Genomic DNA, 23,614 nt, shown 5'->3' with positions numbered 1-23,614 from the left:
AGGGCCATAGAAAATAGTGCATATTTTTGGGGAGGATCATAGAAAATAGTGCATACTTTTGGGGAGGGTCATAGAAAATAGTGCATATTTTGGGGAGGATCATAGAAAATAGTGCATACTTTTGGGGAGGGTCATAGAAAATAGTGCATATTTTGGGGAGGATCATAGAAAATAGTGCATATTTTGGGGAGGATCATAGAAAATAGTGCATACTTTTGGGGAGGGTCATAGAAAATAGTGCATACTTTTGAGGAGGGTCATAGAAAATAGTGCATACTTTTGGGGCGGGTCATAGAAAATAATGCATATTTTGGGGGAGGGTCATAGTAAATAGTGCATATTTTGGGGAGGATCATAGAAAATAGTGCATATTTTTGGGGAGGGTCATGAAAAAAGCAGTTCTTTTGCATTTTAACTTTTCAGGGAGGGTCATGAAATATGTACCAGGACATGGAGGGGGTCATCCGAAAGTATGACAAGCATGAGGGGAGGGTCATTATTTTCTGTACATTAGTGCATCAAAAAGCTTCGTTTCTTTCACTCTTCTCCCCACACCCCCTAGAATAGGTCAGACTGCTGTCATATAGTTGGAACATTGCAGAATGCAGCATTAAACAACAAACATGCAAAAATTAGCTGAGGATTATTTTTGGATATGACCTGTGATGTCTACGCCCAGCATGATCATGTTTATAATAATCAACATTGTCCTTTTTCTTTCAGAACATGCTAGCACACGACCGATTCTTTGAGAATGTTCAAACCTCGAACGTATGACTGGTCTAGCTGCGTCCGTCACATGTCCGCCACGTGTCTGTCACATGTCCGTCCACCCGTCAGTTCTACTGTCTCGGGGGGGCTGCTTGGAATCTCGCCTCTTAGTCAAGGGAGACAACTCCTGCATGAACCGCCTTTGGCAGGCTCTCACACTGAAACAAGTCCTTCAACATTGTCTTCAACAGTGTCTTTTACCAGGACGACCCAATTCTAACACGCGCATGCATTATGGGAGAATTCATGCATCATACATCATGCGCCGATCAAATTTCATCGAAGAAGGTATCTGTATCTTCATCGCCTAAACACCCGGATCGGTAACCATGTGACTATTCTTACTGGAGCTCTACCTTTTGGACGTTTCCGTAGCCTTGGTGCAAAGTTAAGGCTTCTCTGTAGATGTGTACAGCCATATTTTTATAGGAGACTTTGTAAGATAGTGTAGATACTGTTGATATGTCCAATGTAAATAGTACAACATAGTGCATTGTTGTGGTAGTTATTACAGACATTGGATCTGTTTTGTAGAACTTTTGCTGACTCCATCAAGTAGTTACACTGACAGACCGGTAGTCCAAGAGCAGTTCCTACCCAAATGTGACATTCAAAAATGATCGATCTTCTCTTTGAGACATTGAGATTTTTAATTGTGCTTCCTGTTTCTTGTGTTGACCATTTTGTTGCTGTTGTATCTTTTTTAATCAAATGGAGAAATGTTTTATCGCCAGATTCCTAAACTCTACCAGTGCTACACGATGTGTTTTAAATGGAGTGAGTCGATTTTTACATAATTTTATACAAAATATAAAAAACCCAATGTCAATTTGCCAAATTATGATTTTCTTCCAGACCCTTTAAACCCTCCTCTTTAAAAAAATCAATCTGTTTACTATGACTAAATAACTATTGGCTTGACCTTTGCCCTTTAATTTGTTTTCGGTCAAGAATGAGGTGGGAGGGAATTTGAAATAAGATTGCGCACATTTGCAAGTTCCATCCAGATGTTTTCCTGTCAAGGAAAGCGTTGGTTGTGTGGAAAGCAAGATTTGATCATGTACTGCGAATATTTTGTCCCGTTGCTTTTTGTCTTGACATTTCGCTTGGTCACCATTCGTTTGTTAATCTGCACAAAACTGCTTTGAATATGGATGTACTATATTCCTTCTACTTTGTAGGTTTATGAAACAATGCATTATTTTCCCGACAACATATTATTTACCCACTTTTGAAATATTTCAAAACTTTGCAGTCTTTGATGGCTCCTTGTTATTATGAAACCCAACAATTGTACTGAATTTATTTTCATACCATATCTATAGTGTTTGGGTAAAATCGGATGCCGATAGATTTTGAGAATTTGTTGATGACACTGCTGTGGATGGCTCCGTGGTGCTGATAGTCCTAAAAGTTGTATTAAGAGAATCGTGCTGATATATGACCAGAACTGGTTATACAGTCCAAGAAATAATGTCTTACAAATTGCGAAAGGCTAATGACCTTCTTTGATTAGCTAGTAGCATAGAAATGCCCTTATATCCCAGTTGTCTCCACGCTGCAGTTTACCATGCAGAGTTGCATCCCTTAGCCGTGCCAGGAACTTATGATCATGGTTTGAATCCCATATTTGGCCTGATTTGGGATGTAGGTTTGTCAGCACCATTCCCGTGCTTGTGGTTTCACAAAAGTGGTAAAAGTCTAGCATCACTTCGAGCATCACATCAAGCTGACACGCCGTGATATAACTGAAATACTGTTTAAAGAGGTGTTAAGAAATTCAGGAAGGAATCCATTGTTACATAATTCTGAGGTGTAAATGAACCATTGACAGTTGGCTGAAGTGCAAGCAAATATTTCTGCTAAGCATTTGTTTGGGTGATTGTGAGGGGCAGTTCTGTCAGGTAGAGACTAATTAATATTGATTTTGATGTAAATGAGAAGCTGGATATAAATTCAGCTGTTTTGTTATGGTGGAATAAAAATAGGAATGTAATTGATTTTTGCGAATGTATACATTGTTTCAAGTGCCACTAACAACGTACCTATTCATGTCTGGTTGTGATGAATTTGACCATGTGTGCCTACATGTAGGCTCGGTGTGCCTACTCACCTGTACCAACCAGGGGACTGCGGGAGAATTTATATTGACTTTTTAAATGAAAATGCTTTTGAAATATTTCCGCTATTTTCATATTGGTCAATGTTTACACATTTGCTAAGGTGTATTTTAAACGAAACAGTGTTTTGTATTCATAAGAATGTGTTGTTACCAGAACCACTCCCCGGTTTGGTACTGGTGTAGAAGCCTATATTTCCCTATCTGACTCGACTGACTACCACTGACCAGCTCACTGTCTTGCCTGAGAAACTAGGACATCCCAGAAACCCCACATCACATAGTAAGACGTGTGGTTTGTAGCCCCTTAAAAAAAACCTTAAAGATTTCTTAAAAAGATTGTCAGATGATGCCTATTATTTTCGACTGAAAGTAAAGAACTTAAGTACTGTTCCAAGCTGATTGTGCCAACAAAGTTCTTCAAGGACATCCAATTCATTAAGGCCTCAATTCATAGATTTACGTCCAAAATGTTTAAAAAAAAAAAAAAATTAAATTTTACATTTTTTATTTATTTATTTTTTATTTTATTTTTTTAGATAGACTGTTCATGGCATCAGTGATCATTAACTGTCGACAGATGTGATTCATATGAAGCATGAATGTTTGGTAGGACTACATACATGGTGAATATTATGTAAGGATAAGGACATGTCGGTTTTCATCATCTGTAAATACTTGGGGACCCATGAAGATCCTGTGTAGAATAGGTCTTCAGCAACCGATGCTTGCCGTAAAAGGCGACTAGGCTTGTCGTAAGAGGCGATTAACGGGAACGGGTGGTCAGGCTCGCTGACTTTGTTGATGCATGTCAGCGATCCCAATTGCATGGATCGATGCTCATGATGTCAATCACTGGATTGTCTGGTCCATACTGGATTATTTAAAGACCGCCGTCATATAGCTGGAATATTGCTGAGTGTGGCGTTAAACAACAATCAACCAAACAAGATACTTGGGGGGACAATAAAATAATGTGAGGTGGAATGTTTGGTAGTAGTAAGTGAAAATCAAATAGTTAATTTATTATGACCTTAGAAATGCTTCAAGTGTGAGCATGTCCCGCGCAGGGTGTTGCTGGGATGTCCTGTGTTGTTCTCCTGAGACTGATATTCTCACACTGATATTGTCTTTGAACATTGTTATTTTTGTAACATTTACCCACCTCCTGACAAAATGTCATACTCTGAAACTCAACTAACATCCACTTTTGCCTTCACAATATATTTTTCTGCCTCTATCTTTATCAAAAGAATTAATTATGTCAGACACACCTGTCAAGACTAGCACATTCACTAGCAATGCATTTTCACAATATGTTTTGTCTGTATCTGTATAAAGTTGTATCCTAGGGACTTGGATGTTTCTGAGTAATATATTTCTTTGATATATCATGCACCGAAGTACAGTATATCATTTTTGATACATATTTCAATGTCATATTTTCATAAACAGCCATGTCTCATATCTGCTATATACCATGTTTACATAGCTTAAGATTTGATACCCTATTGCAGTTGCAGGGGCGGTCCGGTAGCCTAGTGGTTAAAGCGTTCGCTCGTCACGCCGAAGATCCGGGTTCGAATCCCGACATGGGTACAATGTGTGAAGCCCATTTCTGGTGTCCCCCGCCGTGATATTGCTGGAATATTGCTAAAAGAGGCGCAAAACCTGACTCATTTTTTCACTCATTCACTGTTTTGTCTGCTCTAGACTCGTTTATATACAGGCTGCTGTCATGTAGCTGGAATATTGCAGAGTATGGGGTTAAACTGCAAACACTCGCAAATAAACTCAAGGTTGGTGAGTTGGGAGGACTGTCACTGGGCATGCCTGCAGTTACCACTTTCTCACGTTTCTGATTGGCTGTTTTGACTTCCGGTTTTTGATTGGTTGAATAAGCCTCATTGAAAGTAGATTCTCCAAATACACACAAGAAACAAAAGTTTGTGATTTCCATCAAACGTTGACAAGATTAATGTTACATGGGTGTGAAAACAACTCCCAGATTGTCTCTTCTGACAACAATGTGACAGCATTGGGAGAGATAGTCTTCTTTGAGTCATGCTAGTTGTTGTGTTACTGTATCTATCAGATATATGGCTGTACATGATTGTGCAGTGTCCACTCGCTAGCAGAGCCATTATGGCTTCTGATCCACATTTCCATCAGCCTGTCTGTTTTCTAGAAATACAAATTGCTGTTATTGTGTCATGTTAGGTTAGGTTCCAACTGTTGTACCTCTGTCTGTCTGTCTTAGTGAGCTGTTCTGCCGTTAGTCCAAGTCTTCCAACTCCCTTCAGGGAGCAGAGGGGCGACATTGAACGTGAGAAAAGTAATGTAAGGAGATCAATTTAGGAGTAGTAGGGCGGTAAATATATGGGTTAACTAATGCAAGGTGATAAATATATGGGTTAACTAATGCAAGGTGATAAATATATGGGTTAACTAATGCAAGGTGATAAATTGAGGGTTTAATATACAGAGATAAATAGATTGGTTAACTGTAAGGGAGATAAATTGATGGGTTAACTGTAAAATAAGGAGATAAATTGATAGGATAACTGGAGAGTAAGGAGCTAAACCAATGGGTTAACTGTAAAGTAAGGAGAAAAAAAAAATGGGTTAACTGGAGAGTAAGGAGCTAAACCAATGGGTTAACTGTAAACTAAGGAGATAAATTGATTGGTTAACTGTAAAATTAGGAGATAAATTGATAGGATAACTGTAAAGTAAGGAGATAAATCAATGGGTTAACTGTAAAGTAAGGAGATAAATCAATGGGTTAACATTTTATTAAGGGGATACATTTAGTTTGATAAGATGTATTTGACGTACCTTTGACATAATGGAAACTATTTTCTTGAATTACCATTAACAAGTCAGAACCGGTATTTTCATTCTAACTTGTAACCATGTTTGAAAGTTTGTAACCATGTTTAAAGTGATCATTTGGATAAGGATTAATATTGTTGTCACACAAATTGCCAAAATTTGTAAGGTACTAAAGATGAGTTCACACTGATAAAGTTACCATGTCGGACAGTAGAGCTGGGTACGAGGATACGGCTCGGTACGAGGGTGTAGCAGTGGCAACATGTTTGAGTTGATACAGCACAACGAACACCACCAGTGTGAACCTAGCTTTGCCCGACTCTGTGAAATTGTATATAACCTGTATATAGCACTGCCGTCCAACCACCCCACTTCTCTTCACGATCTGTGCACGAAGCCAACTGGCAGTTTTAGGTCACCTTTACCTAATTTTGTCTCATAACAAAATGCCACCAGTTTAGTTAGTTTTCCAAAATGTTCAAATGTATTTTCTTAATTCTTTCGGCTCATTCCGGTCTTTCCAGTTGTCAAATTTCCAATCCAACTTTAGGCCTCCAATATCAGAAAGTCATACATCTTCAGCTTCTATGACCGCTCGTGTCATTCGGTCAAGCCGAATGCCCCTCTCGTGGCTATTTTGTCGACTTGGTTCTACCTTCGTGCCAGGTAATATCGCTAAAGAATAGTCCACTTCTATATTTTCTGAATATGATACTACTGCCTGTTATTCTGCTGTCACTGTGGTATATTTTTACATGCAAACTACATGTTCATCTATAAACAGGAAAGTAAATGTTATATTTTTAAATAAAATTACTATTTCTAGGGCTAAATGTTGTGATGGAGGTTTCATCTTGAAGTAACTGAAAGTGGGGAGAGTGGTGACGAACGCATCTTCAGATAATAAGTTCTTCAGCGAATTGTGTTCCTGACTGGTAGACATGGTATATTTAATGCGTGGGAACAAATTTTTACAACATATTGATATTTGTTTGACTTTCTCTGCCCCTTACTCCAGGCTGACTATTTTCAGTTTGTTCAAATAAGCACACATATATTCAGTTGAAATAAGCAATTCACTTCTCAAACATACTTGTCTTTTGTCGCTTATTCTATTTTGATTAATTTCAAGATCCATTCATTTAATTTGCTTTGATTTTCTTTGTCCTATTTTTTTAATAACTAAAACTGATGTCATTGCAAAGTTTTGTAATATTTCTCAAGAAATAATGCTTCTTAATGCAATGAATGGTTTCTTTTCACCCTAACAGTTCTGCACATTGGTATAAACTGTTGTTTTTAGCTGTCATATTGACATGTTTTTCATCTTCAGTTATGAAATCTTATTTACTTGGATTTTGACACTCATTAATCATTTTTAAAAGTCGGTCATTATTTTGTTTTCATGTTTTACTATGTTATGAAAAAAAAGAAAGTTGTCCAATTGTTTGTTTGTTTGCCATGGAAACTGAAAACACTGGGGAATCTAGAGGGAACTAGGCCACCTTTTATGCAGGATTCAAGCTGGACTTATCCTGGAATGTTTTTATTCTTCTACTGTGACCTTGTCAGGAATGAAATAAGACATTCTTGCGTTCAAGACATGAATGGTAACTTAGATTCCGACAATGGTGTGGCTAGAATTGTCAGATCTGTCAATTCCAGGGCCTGTTCCACAAAGTGATCTTACCACTACGATCATAACTCCCGTACTTTAACATTGACTTACAACAGTCATAGTTACGATGATGATCGTATCTCCAGTGCGTTAACATTGACTTACGACAATCGTAGGCTATGATGATCGTAACTCCCGTACCTTAACATTGACTTACGACAAACGTAGCGCTCTGATGATCGTAACTCCCATACTTTAACATTGACTTACGACAATCATAGCGCTCTGATGATCGTAACTTCAATACTTTAACATTGACTTACAACAATCGTAGAGCTAAGATCACTTTGTGGAACAAGTCCCAGAGAACCAACTTCAGGTATACCAAAAACATGGAATTATCATCACGTAAAACATCTTTATTTCAGAAAGCATATTCTATGTGTTCTGTGTCAATGGAAAATAAAGGATTGCTGGCTAATGCATCCAATCTAATGTAATGTGAAGATTTCCAGATGAATGAACTTTGGACATGTATGTTAGCCTGAGAGAACATGCCTCGGGTGGTGGTGAGTACATGGTAGCCCTGCAGACGGTAGCCCTGCAGACCTGGTTTTCACATTCACATCTTGAATATGGTTCTCTTTCCATGATTGACAGTGCCAGATCTGAACCTTCCCTCGCTCAGTCTGAGGCAGAATATCAGCAAACTGGTTCAGATATTGGATTATATTTTGAGTGAGAGAGCATGTGAACTCTTAAAGAATTTGACTGACTTGTGCAATGGTATGTGTCAAGTTACTGTGTGTTTCCATCATGTAATAAACAGCATTATCAAATAGTCATGTTTCTGTTCTTTTTCATTAGCTCTCTGTGTTTGTTTATTTGTTGTTTAACGCTGCACTCGGCAATATGAAGACGGTCTGTAAATAATGGAGTCTTGACAAGACAATCCAGTGATTGACATCATGAGCATTGATCTACGCAATTCGGCCAAGTCAGCATGCCTTACCACCTGATCCAGTCGCTTCTGATGGCAAGCATCGGTTGCTCAAGACATACTCTAACCGAACCTAGGGGCGGTCGGATAGCCTTGTGGTTAAAGCGTTCACTCGTCACGCTGAAGACCCGGGTTCGATTCTCGACATGGGTACAATGTGTGAAGCCCATTTCTGGTGTCCCCTGCCCTGATATTGCTGGAATATTGCTAAAAGCGGCGTAAAACCATACTCACTCACTAACCGTAACCTTAACGAGTGTGGCTGGTGGGGTGTCATTGTTTCCAGACAGTTGTTGCTCATGGAGTCATTGGTTTGTCTGATTCGAATAGTTACATGCCAAGCTCATACAGGTGGGCTGTATTTAAGCAACAAACAAGTATGACTCACAACAAAAATCTTCAAAAAAATAAAAGCGACAAAAACCTTTCGTGTTCACAAGAAAGAAATAACCACAGCAGGAAAGATAATGAGCACGTTTTGTTGCAAACATTTCAACATTCAAGAGTCCTTGTTGAATGTACGGCTGATACCCACATTGCCTTTGTGCAGAGGAGGTTGTACCAAGCTAAGACTCATTGGTATAATAGCTGTATATCACTGTGTAGCGTTGCCGTAGGGCTGTATATCACTGTGTAGCGTTGCCGTAGGGCTGTGTAGCGTTGCCGTAGGGCTGTATATCACTGTGTAGCGTTGCCGTAGGGCTGTATATCACTGTGTAGCGTTGCCGTAGGGCTGTATATCACTGTGTAGCGTTGCCGTAGGGCTGTATATCACTGTGTAGCGTTGCCGTAGGGCTGTATATCACTGTGTGGCGTTGCCGTAGGGCTGTATAGCGTTGCCGTAGGGCTGTATATCACTGTGTAGCGTTGCCGTAGGGCTGTATATCACTGTGTAGCGTTGCCGTAGGGCTGTATATCACTGTGTAGCGTTGCCGTAGGGCTGTGTAGCGTTGCCGTAGGGCTGTATATCACTGTGTAGCGTTGCCGTAGGGCTGTATATCACTGTGTAGCGTTGCCGTAGGGCTGTATATCACTGTGTAGCGTTGCCGTAGGGCTGTATATCACTGTGTAGCGTTGCCGTAGGGCTGTATATCACTGTGTAGCGTTGCCGTAGGGCTGTATATCACTGTGTGGCGTTGCCGTAGGGCTGTATATCACTGTGTAGCGTTGCCGTAGGGCTGTATATCACTGTGTAGCGTTGCCGTAGGGCTGTATATCACTGTGTAGCGTTGCCGTAGGGCTGTATAGCACTGTGTAGCGTTGCCGTAGGGCTGTATATCACTGTGTAGCGTTGCCGTAGGGCTGTGTAGCGTTGCCGTAGGGCTGTATAGCACTGTGTAGCGTTGCCGTAGGGCTGTATAGCACTGTGTAGCGTTGCCGTAGGGCTGTATATCACTGTATAGCGTTGCCGTAGGGCTGTATATCACTGTGTAGCGTTGCCGTGGGGCTGTATATCACTGTGATATCACTGTATAGCGTTGCCGTAGGGCTGTATATCACTGTGATATCACTGTATAGCGTTGCCGTAGGGCTGTATATCACTGTGATATCACTGTGTAGCGTTGCCGTAGGGCTGTATATCACTGTGATATCACTGTATAGCGTTGCCGTAGGGCTGTATATCACTGTGTAGCGTTGCCGTGGGGCTGTATATCACTGTGTAGCGTTGCCGTAGGGCTGTATATCACTGTGTAGCGTTGCCGTAGGGCTGTATATCACTGTGTAGCGTTGCCGTAGGGCTGTATATCACTGTGTAGCGTTGCCGTAGGGCTGTATATCACTGTGTAGCGTTGCCGTAGGGCTGTATATCACTGTGTAGCGTTGCCGTAGGGCTGTATATCACTGTGTAGCGTTGCCGTAGGGCTGTATATCACTGTGTGGCGTTGCCGTAGGGCTGTATATCACTGTGTGGCGTTGCCGTAGGGCTGTATAGCGTTGCCGTAGGGCTGTATATCACTGTGTAGCGTTGCCGTAGGGCTGTATATCACTGTGTAGCGTTGCCGTAGGGCTGTATATCACTGTGTAGCGTTGCCGTAGGGCTGTGTAGCGTTGCCGTAGGGCTGTATATCACTGTGTAGCGTTGCCGTAGGGCTGTATATCACTGTGTGGCGTTGCCGTAGGGCTGTATATCACTGTGTGGCGTTGCCGTAGGGCTGTATATCACTGTGTAGCGTTGCCGTAGGGCTGTATATCACTGTGTAGCGTTGCCGTAGGGCTGTATATCACTGTGTAGCGTTGCCGTAGGGCTGTATATCACTGTGTAGCGTTGCCGTAGGGCTGTATAGCGTTGCCGTAGGGCTGTGTATCACTGTGTAGCGTTGCCGTAGGGCTGTGTATCACTGTGTAGCGTTGCCGTAGGGCTGTATATCACTGTGTAGCGTTGCCGTAGGGCTGTATATCACTGTGTAGCGTTGCCGTAGGGCTGTATATCACTGTGTAGCGTTGCCGTAGGTGAACATATAGTGCCCCGAAATAAAGTCATGTAAAAATGTTAAATAAAAATACGCCCTAAAAGGAAAACTCAAACCCATTAATTTCAGCTTGGGGAACGTACTGCAATTTCTGAGAATGGAATAGGCTGAGTATTTTATAAAAAATATGCTCTCTGGTGTGTACATATAAAATGAGTTTTGTCTCGATGATTTGCCTCAACAGATTCCATTGGGCGTAAAAGGCAAAAGAGCAGTGAACAATATCTGAATGGGTCACTGAGAATCGTTGACGCCAAAATGGTGTTCTCTAAAAGGCTGAGCCTATCATGCACTTCCGTGTACCTCCGCCCATCACACCATAGGCGAGACAATGTTGCTTCATGGAGATGCCTATTTACAACCCAGTCGTCTAAGGCGCCGCGATTCGCTGTGCAGCTAGAGTTGCGTCCCTTGGGCACGCCAGAAACCTATGATTGTGGGTTCGAATCCCGGTTCGCCCCGATTACGTTTCTAGGTTTGTCAGCACCATACCCGTGCTCATGCGTTTCACCGAAGTGGTTAACGTCTGAGACCTGCATCACTTCGGGCTTTCCTCCCACATTAAGCTGACACGCCGTGATATAACTGGAATACTGTTAAAAGCGGCGTTAAACCCAACTCACTCACTCACTCACTCACTCATATTGCTTTGACTAATGTTTCTGTGTATCTTCAGGTAAATACTTGACATGCATTTGTTCATGACGGGTGACACAGGTGGAGCAAGTACTTTGTCGCTTTTTATTTTACAAACTGAATGTTTATACTCCCTTATCCCCTGAACGTTTCCTTTTGATTAACTAGGTAGATACAACACTGCCACGCCAACACAGAGAGTAAAGGGCGAGCTACAGAACCGAAACGTTGAACTCATGCAACGACGCAACTGCAACTCTTGCATGGATCTTCAAGTTCGCCATCGTCATACTTCTAAAAGAACCGCATGTTTTCTTACCTCGTTTAAATAATTTTTATTCACAAAAGTTCTTTGGAAATGTACTTAACTGTTATGATCTGGGACACGCGAATGAATCCAGGTAGAATTGGCTATCAAGCAGGGACCACAGTAGTGACTAGCAGCTAAGAGAATCTCGCTCGCTGTCGAGACTGGGCTTGGCCTATTTCAATGACACCAGAGCACCGTTCTCAGATGTTAGGTGAGGTGAAATGGGGTTTAACGTCGCGTCCAAGATTGTTGCACTTATATAGCGACGTGCATGCACGTGTGTGTGTGTGTGTGTGTGTGTGTGTGTGTGTGGCTGTTTGTACTAGTCCGGACTGATGCCAATTGATAGTGCTAGCTCACTGAGATACCATGCCGCAGTTTAACATGAATACCCCACTCAGACATAGTATACTGACTCCGAGCCGAGAAGTCCTTGTTTTAGCCCCTTAACGCCGAACGCCAGACAGGGTAACAACAAGTACCATCTTTTAACGTCTTTTGGTATGACGCGGCCGGGGATCGAACCCCGGACCTTCCGCTCTCCGGGCGGACGCTCTACCACTAGACCACGGAGGCGGTCTCTCAGATATAAATTGACATATGAAGCCATAAGGCTCTCCGGGATAAACAAGAATTAATTTCGGCCATGTTTAAAGTAGGATTGGAATTCTGTGTACATTTGTTTAGTGAAACCATAGCTTGGATCAATTAAACCTTTCAGCTGCTTAGACCTTGTAGGTTCAGAAGAGATGTCAAAAATGCAGTAACACTGGAAAAACGGGGGTACGTGAACGTTAAAGGTCACAGCTTGATCCAAAATTAAAATATGCCAAGAAACGTGTGATATGTTCTACCACATACTTGCTGCATATCAAATCTCGCTATGATACATGTAGAAATGGATGAGTTATGGGTCAAAATGACAGTTTCTCTATATGGTAGCCATGTTTATTAAAGTCGGATCGGAATTCTGTAAGCATAGCGGTTTTTACACAGGTAGTCTGTATATCAAACAGAAGGTTTCAAGGCACACAAATAGTATTGCCAATCATCAGTTATATGGTCAGGTAACAACATAAGGCTTGTCAACCTATGAGTGGGATATGTGTCATGTGGAAACTTATCTGTATTATACACAATAAACAAAGTCCTGTGTAATCTTGCTGTTTCAATCTTGGTGCTCCTTTAAAACAATATGTACGTGTATTTTCGCATTTGGCAAGAAATTGGGTGTCAGTAATAACATTGTTTTTCTTTCGTGGTCATTATGAAGAAGAATCTGGTCATTTGAGCTTTTGATATAGGCTTCCTTTTCAGAGGCACTGTCAGTTTTGCAGCTGATCTGAGGCAACTGGTATCTGTATGATGAACCTCAATCAGATGGAATTGCGTAAAATTGAAATCGTTTGTTGGTGACATGACCTGGATATTATAGAGGTATATCCACAGAAACTTGAGTCAATGTAAACACTGTAAACATACTTTGATACAAATTAAAAAGATGAAACTGGGCAAAACTTATCATCAAGGTTGAAATTAAAATGTCAAATGTTCTTAAAGTGAACCACAACACTAGCCTCTGAGAAAATGGCATCACAAGTCAGTATCTCGTGTGTCGGCTATGTGCATTGATGACTGCCGTGCAACGTCGATACATGGAATGGATGAGGCGGTTGATGAAGGCCATGGGCACTTGAGCCCACACTCTGAGGAACGACTGACGCAGTTCAGCTGCAGTTGTCGGCCTTAGTCGGACGTCATTCAGCCGTCTTTGAGTCTCGTCCCACAAGTGCTCAATGGGATTTAAATCGGCACTGAGGGCAGGCCACTGCATGGTTCTGATGCCATTCTGCTGGAGGAAATCTCTTGTTGCTCTCGCAGTGTGGGCACGGGCGTTATCATGCTAAAACTCGTGGTTGCGGCGACGTGCCAAATGAGGTATGGCGTGTGGTCTCAAGACTTGATGATTGTACCGAGCTGCTGTGACACCATTGCCTCACCCTGGACCGATGTTCTGGAAGTCCACAGGGCCGACCCTCTGTGCAAGACCCATTCCACCCCACACCATGATGCTCGGACCACCCCATGAGTCTCTCTCAACAACACAAGCATCCGAATAACGTTCCCCACGTGTCGCCAGACTCCCTCTCTGCCATCTGCTGTTGAGATACAGTAACGGCTCTTGTCTGAGAAGACGACTCTTCTCCACTGCTAGTGGCGCCAATGCTGGTGCTGTGTTGCCCACTGAAGACGGTCCCGGCGATGACGTGGGGTCAGAATGGATCCTCGGTGTAGCCTGTGACAGTGGAGGTGTCTGCTCGTCAATCGTCGACGCATGGTGTACGCACTAATTAATGTGTCGCTGGTGTGTCCCCATGGTCTGTCGAGCAGTTTCCACAGCAGTAACAAAGCAATCTTGAAGATGCTGTCTCACAATCTGGCGATCCTGACGTCGGATGGTGACCTTTGGTCTTCCACTACGTGGTCGGTCATCTGTAGTGTTGGTGGTCTGGTACCGTTGCTGGAGCCTGTATATGGTCCTTACGTGAACTTGAAATGCACTGGCTACTTGCTGGGCGGTTTGTCCAGCTTGCAATCGTCCAAGGGCTTGGTGTCGCTGATTTCCTTGTCAATCATGGCATGTGGTAGCAATTCAATAACGAATGAATGTTATCCGATCTGGATGGATTTTTATAGAGCAAGAAATGGGGGAACGCATGTGCATTTCAATTTGCACGGAACTCACGTGCATCGTGTTACCATGGCCGTTGCCGTGATGCGTTTGGGCGATAGGTTTTATTGTCATCTGCTTCTTTTTTTATCATCAAATTTCATTTTTCCGGACGAGGTAATGTTAAATTTGAGAAACTTTGACAAAAATTACCAGATATTCAAATGACAACTTTACATGCAATGTTAGTTTGGGTGACGTTTCTTTTGCGGTTCAGTATATATTGATGGCAAAAAGATGCACTCAAAGTGAGGATATTAAATGGTTTCAGGTTATTAATATTTACTACACTCTTACAACTAACAAATATCTATATAAAATTGGATATGTTGATTCTCCTATGTGTACTTTCTGTACAAATCAACCTGAAACTATAATCCATATGTTATATGATTGTGAACATGTAAGAAAGATTTTGTGAGAAACTGTACATTTGGATAAAATCCGTTGTGGAAGGAACCATTGATTTAAACAGTGAAAATGTTTTGTTTGGATTGACTGATCGATCAATGAAACCCTCCTTTTCAATCACTTATCCAGTTCAGTTTGCAAATCAGTGCAAGTGTTAAATATAAAGTCTTAGGTCGAAAGTGTACATCATGTTGAGCAAACATACTTTGTACTGCACGTGAGGTGAAGTGAAATGGGGTTTAACGTCGCGTCCAGAATATATTGCATTTAAAATAGCGACATGAATGCGCTCACGCGCGCGCGCGTGTGTGTGCCATACTTGTACTAGTCCGGACTGATGCCGATTTATAGTGCTAGCTCACTGAGATACCACAGTTTAACATGAATACCCCACTCAGACACAGTATACTGACTCCGAGCCCTTAAGTCCTTGTTTTAGCCCCTTAATGCCGAACGCCAGACAGGGTAACAACAAGTACCATCTTTTAACGTCTTTTGATGTGACGAGGCCGGGGATCTAACCCCGGACCTTCCGCTCTCCGGGCGGACGCTCCACCACTAGACCACGGAGGCGGTCTTGTACTGTACGGAGGAAACATACATTGCCAATGCAAGAGAATAACCAGTCTAGATTATCCGAGGGAACAGATTGCATGTGGCGTGAAAGACAAACTATTTGTCAAAATGATATATATATATAGTGGTGGTCACACCAGGTATTGACTGACATTTTGGGTATTGACCCGAAACTGTGTGAGCCCTTAACATTTGAAAAAACAACAATTATGTCATCTGCCTTTTAATCCATTAAACTGTCTTCAGTCAAATGTTTGTCAATCTCGCCCTATTAGTATTTCTTGTCTTTACTGTTGAAAATAAATAACATGTATACTGCATACTCGACTTGCGTTTCTTTTGCGTGTGAGTATATATGGTCCTTATGTGGACTGGCTACTTGCTGGGCGGTTTGTCTAGCTTGCAATCGTTCAAGGGCTTGGTGTCGCTGATTTTCTTGTCAATCATGGCATGTGGTAGCAATTCAATATATATATATATATAAAATGAATTATAAAGGAATCCTGAATTCTCTTGGATCTTGTCATTTGATAACCAAATTGTGTTTTCTATTTATTTTATAAAATGCTCATATACCACGTTTGGCGGTTTTGAGAAATACACTTGATTAATCTAAAGTCAGCTGACATGGTGATTAATTCGTATGGAGATTAAATCTGTCCGAAGAGACGTAAACTATTAACACGCACTGGAAGCCATGTCATTTAACACAGGGCGACTTCTAGCACTTCATCAACATTTGTTTGACAGATGACGCACAGAAGAGGAGAGATCATGAGATGCCCGCTATTCAAAGATCAAAATAGTGACATATGCATGACCTACGGATAAATCATTATCGGTGTGAATGGAGATGCTGTCACCTGCTGTTGTGGAGTATCTCTGGATCCTGAAATTAATTTCACTGAACACTTGAATTTCTTACAACAGGTGTGAATGATGGAGTCTATATACTTATCATTCTTATATACTTTTGATTGTTAATTCGATTCCCCAGTAGGGTACAATGTGTGAAGTCCATTTCTGGTGTCCCCCGCCGTGACATTGCTTGAATATTGCTAAAAGCGGCGAAAAACCATACTCACTCACTGCTGAAAATACTGTTGCCACCTACTACACAAAAAAGGCAAAGTTCCCCTGAGAAAGTCACACTTAGATCAAAGGGGAAGACCGAAGAGAAATTAATTTAACTTTCATCTTTTGGGATAAGACAAATTTAATTAATGTTATTAATGTGAATTTGCAAAATGCCTACAAATATATATATTTATACATTCAAGTATGCCTAAATTGATTTCATGAATTTCATTTTTCACAAGTATTCGACCTGAATTATAACATACGACAGCTCTCCCCTTTTAATTATGGCGCAGTTGGTGCAGAGCATCTTCAAACAGCATCTCTTTATGTGAATATATAACATATATATGACATATATTTATAATTGTATGAATAAATATTGCTTTACGCCGCATCCGCAATACTACAGCTATTTCCCATGGTTGTCAAGCAGATATTTTTCATTTTTGTTTGATACAGAAGGCAGACATCACAACAATTTAAAAAGGAGAGAAGTCATCTCGCGTCTTTCCAGGCCCTGAAAAGAAGAGTTAACTGTAGAAGAAATCTACCGAAACCACGCATCCCTACTATCAACGTTTTGATCAATTCTAAGACCTAAGACTGTCTATTCCTCGTCTGTACTGGATTTCAAAGCTCCATGCGCACCCATACTTAAAGATATATATTTCAAGGTCCCGCAAATATACAAATAAACCCTTGTCTCAAAAATGAACACAGTACTTAATACAATATAACGTAAACGCCAGATAATAACCAGTCTCGATTATCGAACTATTCTCAGGAAGTAATTGCGACAAGCGAATTAATACTCTGATGAGGATTCAAAGGATTTGCTCGACCGTTTGAAATCTCAAAAGGGAACCGAGCTCAATTCTGTCGAATTCCGTCTTACCACCTCATGGGGCATTTGTTCAAGACATGACAATGAAACAAAATGTCATCTGAAGTTCACTGAGAACACAATATGTGAAATGCTGGAATTCCTCAAAGATGGCATCTCTGTGAAATGATGTAAAGGCAAGTGGACATCCCTATTGTCACCAACTGTGCTCCCCTCCTTAATGGCTTCCTTACGCAAATGAACAGGAATTTCTGCTCGGAGTGTTTATGTGTTTAGCTTCAGTATATGGACGATCTGTTTATGTGTTTAGCTTCAGTATATGGACGATCTGTTTATGTGTTTAGCTTTAGTATATGGACGATCTGTTTATGTGTTTAGCTTTAGGTATATGGACGATCTGTTTATGTGTTTAGCTTTAGTATATGAACGATCTGTTTATGTCTTTAGCTTTAGGTATATAGACGATCTGTTTATGTGTTTAGGTTTAGGTATGTGGACGATCTGTTTATGTCTTTAGCTTTAGGTATATGGACGATCTGTTTATGTGTTCAGCTTCAGTATATGGACGATCTGTTCATGTGTTTAGCTTCAGTATATGGACGATCTGTTTATGTGTTTAGCTTCAGTATATGGACGATCTGTTTATGTGTTTAGCTTTAGGTATATGGACGATCTGTTTATGTGTTTAGCTTTAGGTATATGGACGATCTGTTTATGTGTTTAGCTTTAGGTATATGGACGATCTGATATCGTTTAATAATGGTCAAACAGGGATTTCCACTGATTTACCCACCTAAACTAGAAATTAGAAATCCAGTGAAAACAATTGGAAAGTTGAAGTCACCCTTCTTGCCAAACTTTCTTGTGTCTGGTCTTTTGTCACTCTGAATCTTTATGCACACACTTACTTATTAAACGATTGAGGCTGATTAACCAGTGGAAGGGCATTGGTTGTTGACAATTGTGGCATTAGTGTCCATAAAACTGCTTTTCTTTAGGGCAACTTCATAGGAGCTGGACACATGGATATTACCCAAGTTTATCTATTGTGATTGTTTGTTTGTTGTTTAACGCCGCACTCAGCTAAATATAAGCAATACTAACGGGATCGGGTGGTCAGGCCCGCTAACTTGGTTGATGCATGTCATCGTATCCCAATTGCGTGGATCGGTCCAGACACGCTTATTTACAGACTTTACTTTAACGGCGTTAAACAACAAACGAACGAACGAACGAATGATTCTACTAGAACTAAAAAATAACTTGGAAAATATATCTGTTGGGGGGTTTGCGCTGAAGGGATTTCATCATATATCCTCGTTGACAATCAGATGTGACGCATAATAAGTTCACCTTTTATAATTGGAACAAACAAAATGTTTGGGAACAAGCATGGTTTTTGAAATTCATTGTTCAAGTAGTTTCTGAAACTCGCCGGGGTGGTCGGGTAGCCCAGTGGTTAAAGCGTTCGCTCGTCAAGCCGAAGACCCGGGTTCGATTCCCGACGTGGGTACAATATGTGGAGCCCATTTCTGGTGTCCCCCGCTGTGATATTGATGGAATATTGCTAAAAGCGGCGTAAAACCTCACTCACTCACTCACTCACTCACTCACTCACTCACTCACTCACTCACTCACTCCGGCAGAGAAAGGAAAATCGACCATCAACATCAAACACCAGACAGGTTTTTGTTTGTTTGTTTGTTGTTTAACGCCGCACCCAGAAATGTTCCAACTATATGACGGCGATCCGTAAATAATCGAGTCTGGACCTGACAATCTAGTGATTCACATCATGAGCATCGATTCCCGACGTGTGAAGCCCATTTCTGGTGTCCCCCGCTGTGATATTGGTGGAATATTTTTAAAAGCGGCGTAAAACCATACTCACTCACTCTGAAACTCGCCGTTCACAAGCAGTCTGTCGGGCGGGTGAACGAAACAGCAGTTATACATATAATATAGCTCTGTGCGCATTTTAATACTTACAGAAATATTATTTCTTAAAATCAAGATTTAGAGTATATAAGTTTTCACTTTTTACTTGTGGTCAAATAATCCTGACACGTTTTAATATCCTATTTATCATTCATCATAGAAAATATATTAATATTGATAATATTATTTATATCAAAACCAAAATCATTAACGTTCATGTAACTCATGGCAGACACAGATGTGCTGAGTTGGATTTCTTGAAAGTGCCACTCCCACCATGGACTATTCCAATATACTTTTGACAGGTAGTTTTGCTTTGCACATAATCCACATCTACAATATAAACACCTAGCAGCCACTTCATATAGCAAGCGCTTCACACCACGCCATACCCATAACCCCTGCAATCAAGTCGACCACGCCAATTTTTCATATTCTTGACATACCTCTGGGATTTAATCTATATCACCTTGTATAAATACAGCGAACGTTATTTCTTCCATAATCAACCCTGTTGAGAAGCTGGGAAGAGACACTCTCACCATGGACTTCAAGATGCCCCTCCTACTGCTTCTTGTGTGTAAGTACTAGGGCCTGTTCTTGGGAACAGATAGATAGGATCAAAAATGTAATTTTTATCCCGTACGTGATCAGTCCATGGAGAAATTAACATGTTTTACTCTACTCATTATCACAATACTATATTTTAATCCGAAAACCCGAAACTGTGGCTTCCAGAAACCAGAGACCATATATGGTCGTGCAGTGTACTCTTCTAAGGGACTTCTTAAGAGTATGGGGCGGTCGGGTAGCCTAGTGGTTAAAGCGTTCGCTCGTCACGCCGAAGACCCGGGTTCGATTCCCGACATGGGTACAATGTGTGAAACCCATTTCTGGTGTCCCCCGCCGTGATATTGCTGGAATATTGCTAAAAGCGGCGTAAAACCATACTCAGTCAGTCAGTCAGTCAGTCTTAAGAGTATGGAAAGGGTTTTGTCACTTATACGTGCAGGTTTGATGTGTATGCCTTAACGTAATGAATAGTTAGCTCTCGTATCTATATCTATATCTATATAATTAAATTTTCGTTGTGTTCATGGAAATTCCTGCATTCTGATTAGCTGAATTGGTCACGTGTTATTGCATTCATTTCCCAATGAATGTAAAAAATTAAGCCACGCCCACCGCGGCGCACTACTTTTATTACTGCGGAATGTCGGGGAATCCCAATATAACAGTCGAGGGAATTCCCTTTCTGTAGACGTGTATCGTCATGCACAGGACATTTAGCGACTTTCATGCATATTCATTTTCCAAACAACCGTTTGAAACCGAAAACGAATGAAACAGCAAACGTGCAGGCTCTCTCGCCTGTTTTTTCCCCGCTCGTCTCGGTTCAACTTTCATGTCTTCGGGTTTCATGTCTAACTAGCATTTCTCTAACTGAGTTTTACCGTAATCAGGGAAGTAATGTTTGAATCACGCAGTAAATGACCATGTTATTTGAAACAGCCGCTTTCTCTCGGTCGACATATTTCTTCCGGTTCGTTACAGTCTGACTGTTGCAGTTCTTTTTGCCTCTTGCCTTAATTGACAGGTCTAATGAACATTGTTTTAATCCCACTCTCCGTTGATTGGCTACTGACTGTGTAGGCGTGTCAAGTTATGTGCATAAATTAAACGATCACCTGATTCATGTCACGCCACTGTATATATTCCTACACCTGGAATGTTTATCAATGTCGTCATTTTTGTCTGTTTTGATATATGCAACTGTTTTGGGTTAAACTATTGTAGATAAAACATGTTTAACGTTGTCGAATTTAATTATAAGCATTGACTGTGTTTATTTTTTTCGGTTCATTGAGGTATGAATCGAAAAACCGATGTGCAAACTTTTGTAAGAATCCGCTACGCGGATTCATACAGTTTTCACATCGGTTTTTCGATTCATACCTCAATGAACCGAAAAAAATAAACACAGTCAATCCTTAAATAGTTAATCATGGACTCATTATCAACAGTATAATAAATATTTACATATATTATCAATATATGAAACAAAATGCAAAACTTACTTTTGCGATAATGTATAAACAATGGTTCGTCCTCCCCCAGAGTTTGAAATGGTCAGTTCCTAAGGCACTGCAGTTAGCCTTAGTGTGCCAGAATCCAAGACTCCTGGGAGGTTGGAATCCAAAATTGGTCATAATTGTGAATTTGGGTTTATCAGCTCCTGAACGCTCGCAATAATGTTAAAGCCTCATATATGTACGCTGTACCCGTCCTTTCATATTCTTTTGGAGTTGTGGTTTGGACGAAACAAGGAAATCAGGGTATTGACACCCTCACACGAAGAATCATGTCAGACAATGGATGCCACCAACCTCGCTCTTCCCTCAATCGTTTATATTTACCAACTATAGTGGAAGGGCGAGGTTTGGTTAACGTGGAGACTCTTCATAATGGAATTGTATTGTGTACTTTTGCACACATATACTTGTCTGATGACCCGCTTGTGAAGCAATGTCAAGACTCATGATGAAAACAAGGCATTCCACAGTTTTAAACGAGCCAAGGATGTGAGACATAGTCTCAATGTCAAGGTTGATTTTGTTGATTGTTCTGTACTGCTAGACAGATATGAAGATCCGGGGTAAAATAGGTTCACAGCAACCCATGCCTGCCGTAAAAGGCGACTATGCTTGTGCTTATCGGGTGGTCAGGATCACTGACTCGGTTGATGCATGTCATCGTATTCCAATTGCGGCGATCGATGCTCATGATGTCAGTCACTGGATTATCTGGTCCAGACACGATTATTTACAGACCGTCGTCATATAGCTGCAATATTGCTGTTGCATTAAACAACAAACAAACAAGATATGAGTGTCAACCAAGCGAAGTGCCATATCAAATCGGCCCAGACGTTTTAGGCAGAGGCTACCACTGCATCGATCTTATATGCAACCCCGCAGAGTCCTTTGCTTGGATGAAGTCGGCATTCTTTGGAATAGGCCCGTATACAGCCTCAGACCTATCCGCTCAGCAAACCTGATCTTGTCCTTTTTTCATAAACTCAATTAAATCATATAGATGTATATATATAAAGCGGCAAAACCCTTTCCATATCCAATAGAAATCTCTGCATAAAACAGAGTCGATTGTACAAGTCCAACTATATCATGAGCATGTGTTTAAGTATCACTATCAAATTCTATATCATTGAATTCTCTGTCGTTTTTTACACATCTTGTGATTGACAAGATTCAGGAAATAAACATGGCAAATATGCGGACCTCGCTTACGAAATGTCACGCTTGCATCCCAAGTACCAAGTTGTCCGACTCCCCATTGTTCTCGGTGCCTTAGGTTTGGTACCTCCCAATCTGTTGACTGGCATTGGGAGAGTATCCGGGTCTGCTACCAGGAATACAGCCATTCTGGCAATCTAGGTAATGCAGAAGGGCTGCAGTTTGGGGGAGTCTTCATATTCTCCGAAAAGTTCTCTGTGGGTTTGACGAGACAGCGCTTCTTGAGAGAAGTCCAATTCGCTGTCTGGGCTGCGTGTAGTGGGAGAGGGCAAGGCCCCTGAGCTAATGATGAGCCTAACCAGACTGACTATGCCAGGATCACCCAAACCCACTTTGATGCATTTTTTAAATTTTAATCTGTATATGATAATAATAATTTCATCTATGGTAGCAACAAAAGGTTATCGCAGAAGCAATTATTTCTTTGTTGTTGCACCTATATGACGAAGGCTGGTAAATAATCGAGTCTGGGCCTGGCAATACAGCGATGTTGCGCACAGTCGGGGTACGTGGATACACTACCAACCACGCCCCGATACCGGCCACCCGGTAGGTTCCTGGGGACCAATTCTGACCCGGAACCATCGGGGCCACTTGTACATTACTAGTAGACATGTTGGTGATGTTTTATATTCCAATTGCAGGTGCAGGAATGGCTGCTGCTGCTCCTCGGCAAGAAAGACAAGGTATGCTTGTACATTATGTAGTTAGTGGAAGTGTTAACGTAATAAGGAATATCTATCTGTCTGTCTGTCTGTCTGTCTATCTATCTGATATTTGATGTGAAAGACTCGGGTGTACTTTAATGTAATAAAGACTATCTATCATCTATCTATCTATCTCGGAGAGTGGAAGGTTCGATGCCAAGCCGCGTCATACCAATAGACGTTAAAAGATGGTATACTCGGACCCCGTGGTACGGCATTCGTCGTATCGCGGCATTTGTGATTTCCGGTAGTT

General features: G+C 41.3%; 2 protein-coding genes across 17 annotated transcripts in view; both read left to right on the top strand.

The window, feature by feature from the left end:
* LOC124143967 (liprin-beta-1-like) overlaps nucleotides 1–8,184 on the top strand; it is a 176,472-nt gene extending 168,288 nt beyond the window's left edge. For all 16 annotated transcript variants that reach the window (XM_046513144.2, XM_046513147.2, XM_046513146.2 and 13 more), the window contains one exon: nucleotides 724–8,184. In XM_046513144.2, the coding sequence (XP_046369100.1) occupies nucleotides 724–777 (54 nt within the window). In that variant the 3' untranslated portion in view covers nucleotides 778–8,184. The remainder of the gene's footprint in view (nucleotides 1–723) is intronic.
* Nucleotides 8,185–19,827: 11,643 nt separating this feature from the next.
* Nucleotides 19,828–23,614, top strand: part of LOC124143993 (bifunctional endo-1,4-beta-xylanase XylA-like) — a 14,144-nt gene continuing 10,357 nt past the window's right edge. The window contains exons 1-2 of the mRNA XM_048386660.1: nucleotides 19,828–19,920; nucleotides 23,299–23,340. Coding sequence (XP_048242617.1) covers nucleotides 19,884–19,920; nucleotides 23,299–23,340 — 79 coding nt within the window. The 5' untranslated portion in view covers nucleotides 19,828–19,883. The remainder of the gene's footprint in view (nucleotides 19,921–23,298; nucleotides 23,341–23,614) is intronic.

The sequence above is a fragment of the Haliotis rufescens genome, unplaced genomic scaffold (genome assembly GCF_023055435.1).
Source record: "Haliotis rufescens isolate VD_foot unplaced genomic scaffold, xgHalRufe1.0.p SCAF_6, whole genome shotgun sequence".
Classification (NCBI taxonomy): domain Eukaryota; kingdom Metazoa; phylum Mollusca; class Gastropoda; order Lepetellida; family Haliotidae; genus Haliotis; species Haliotis rufescens.
This window is presented reverse-complemented; position numbering and strand designations above follow the sequence as displayed.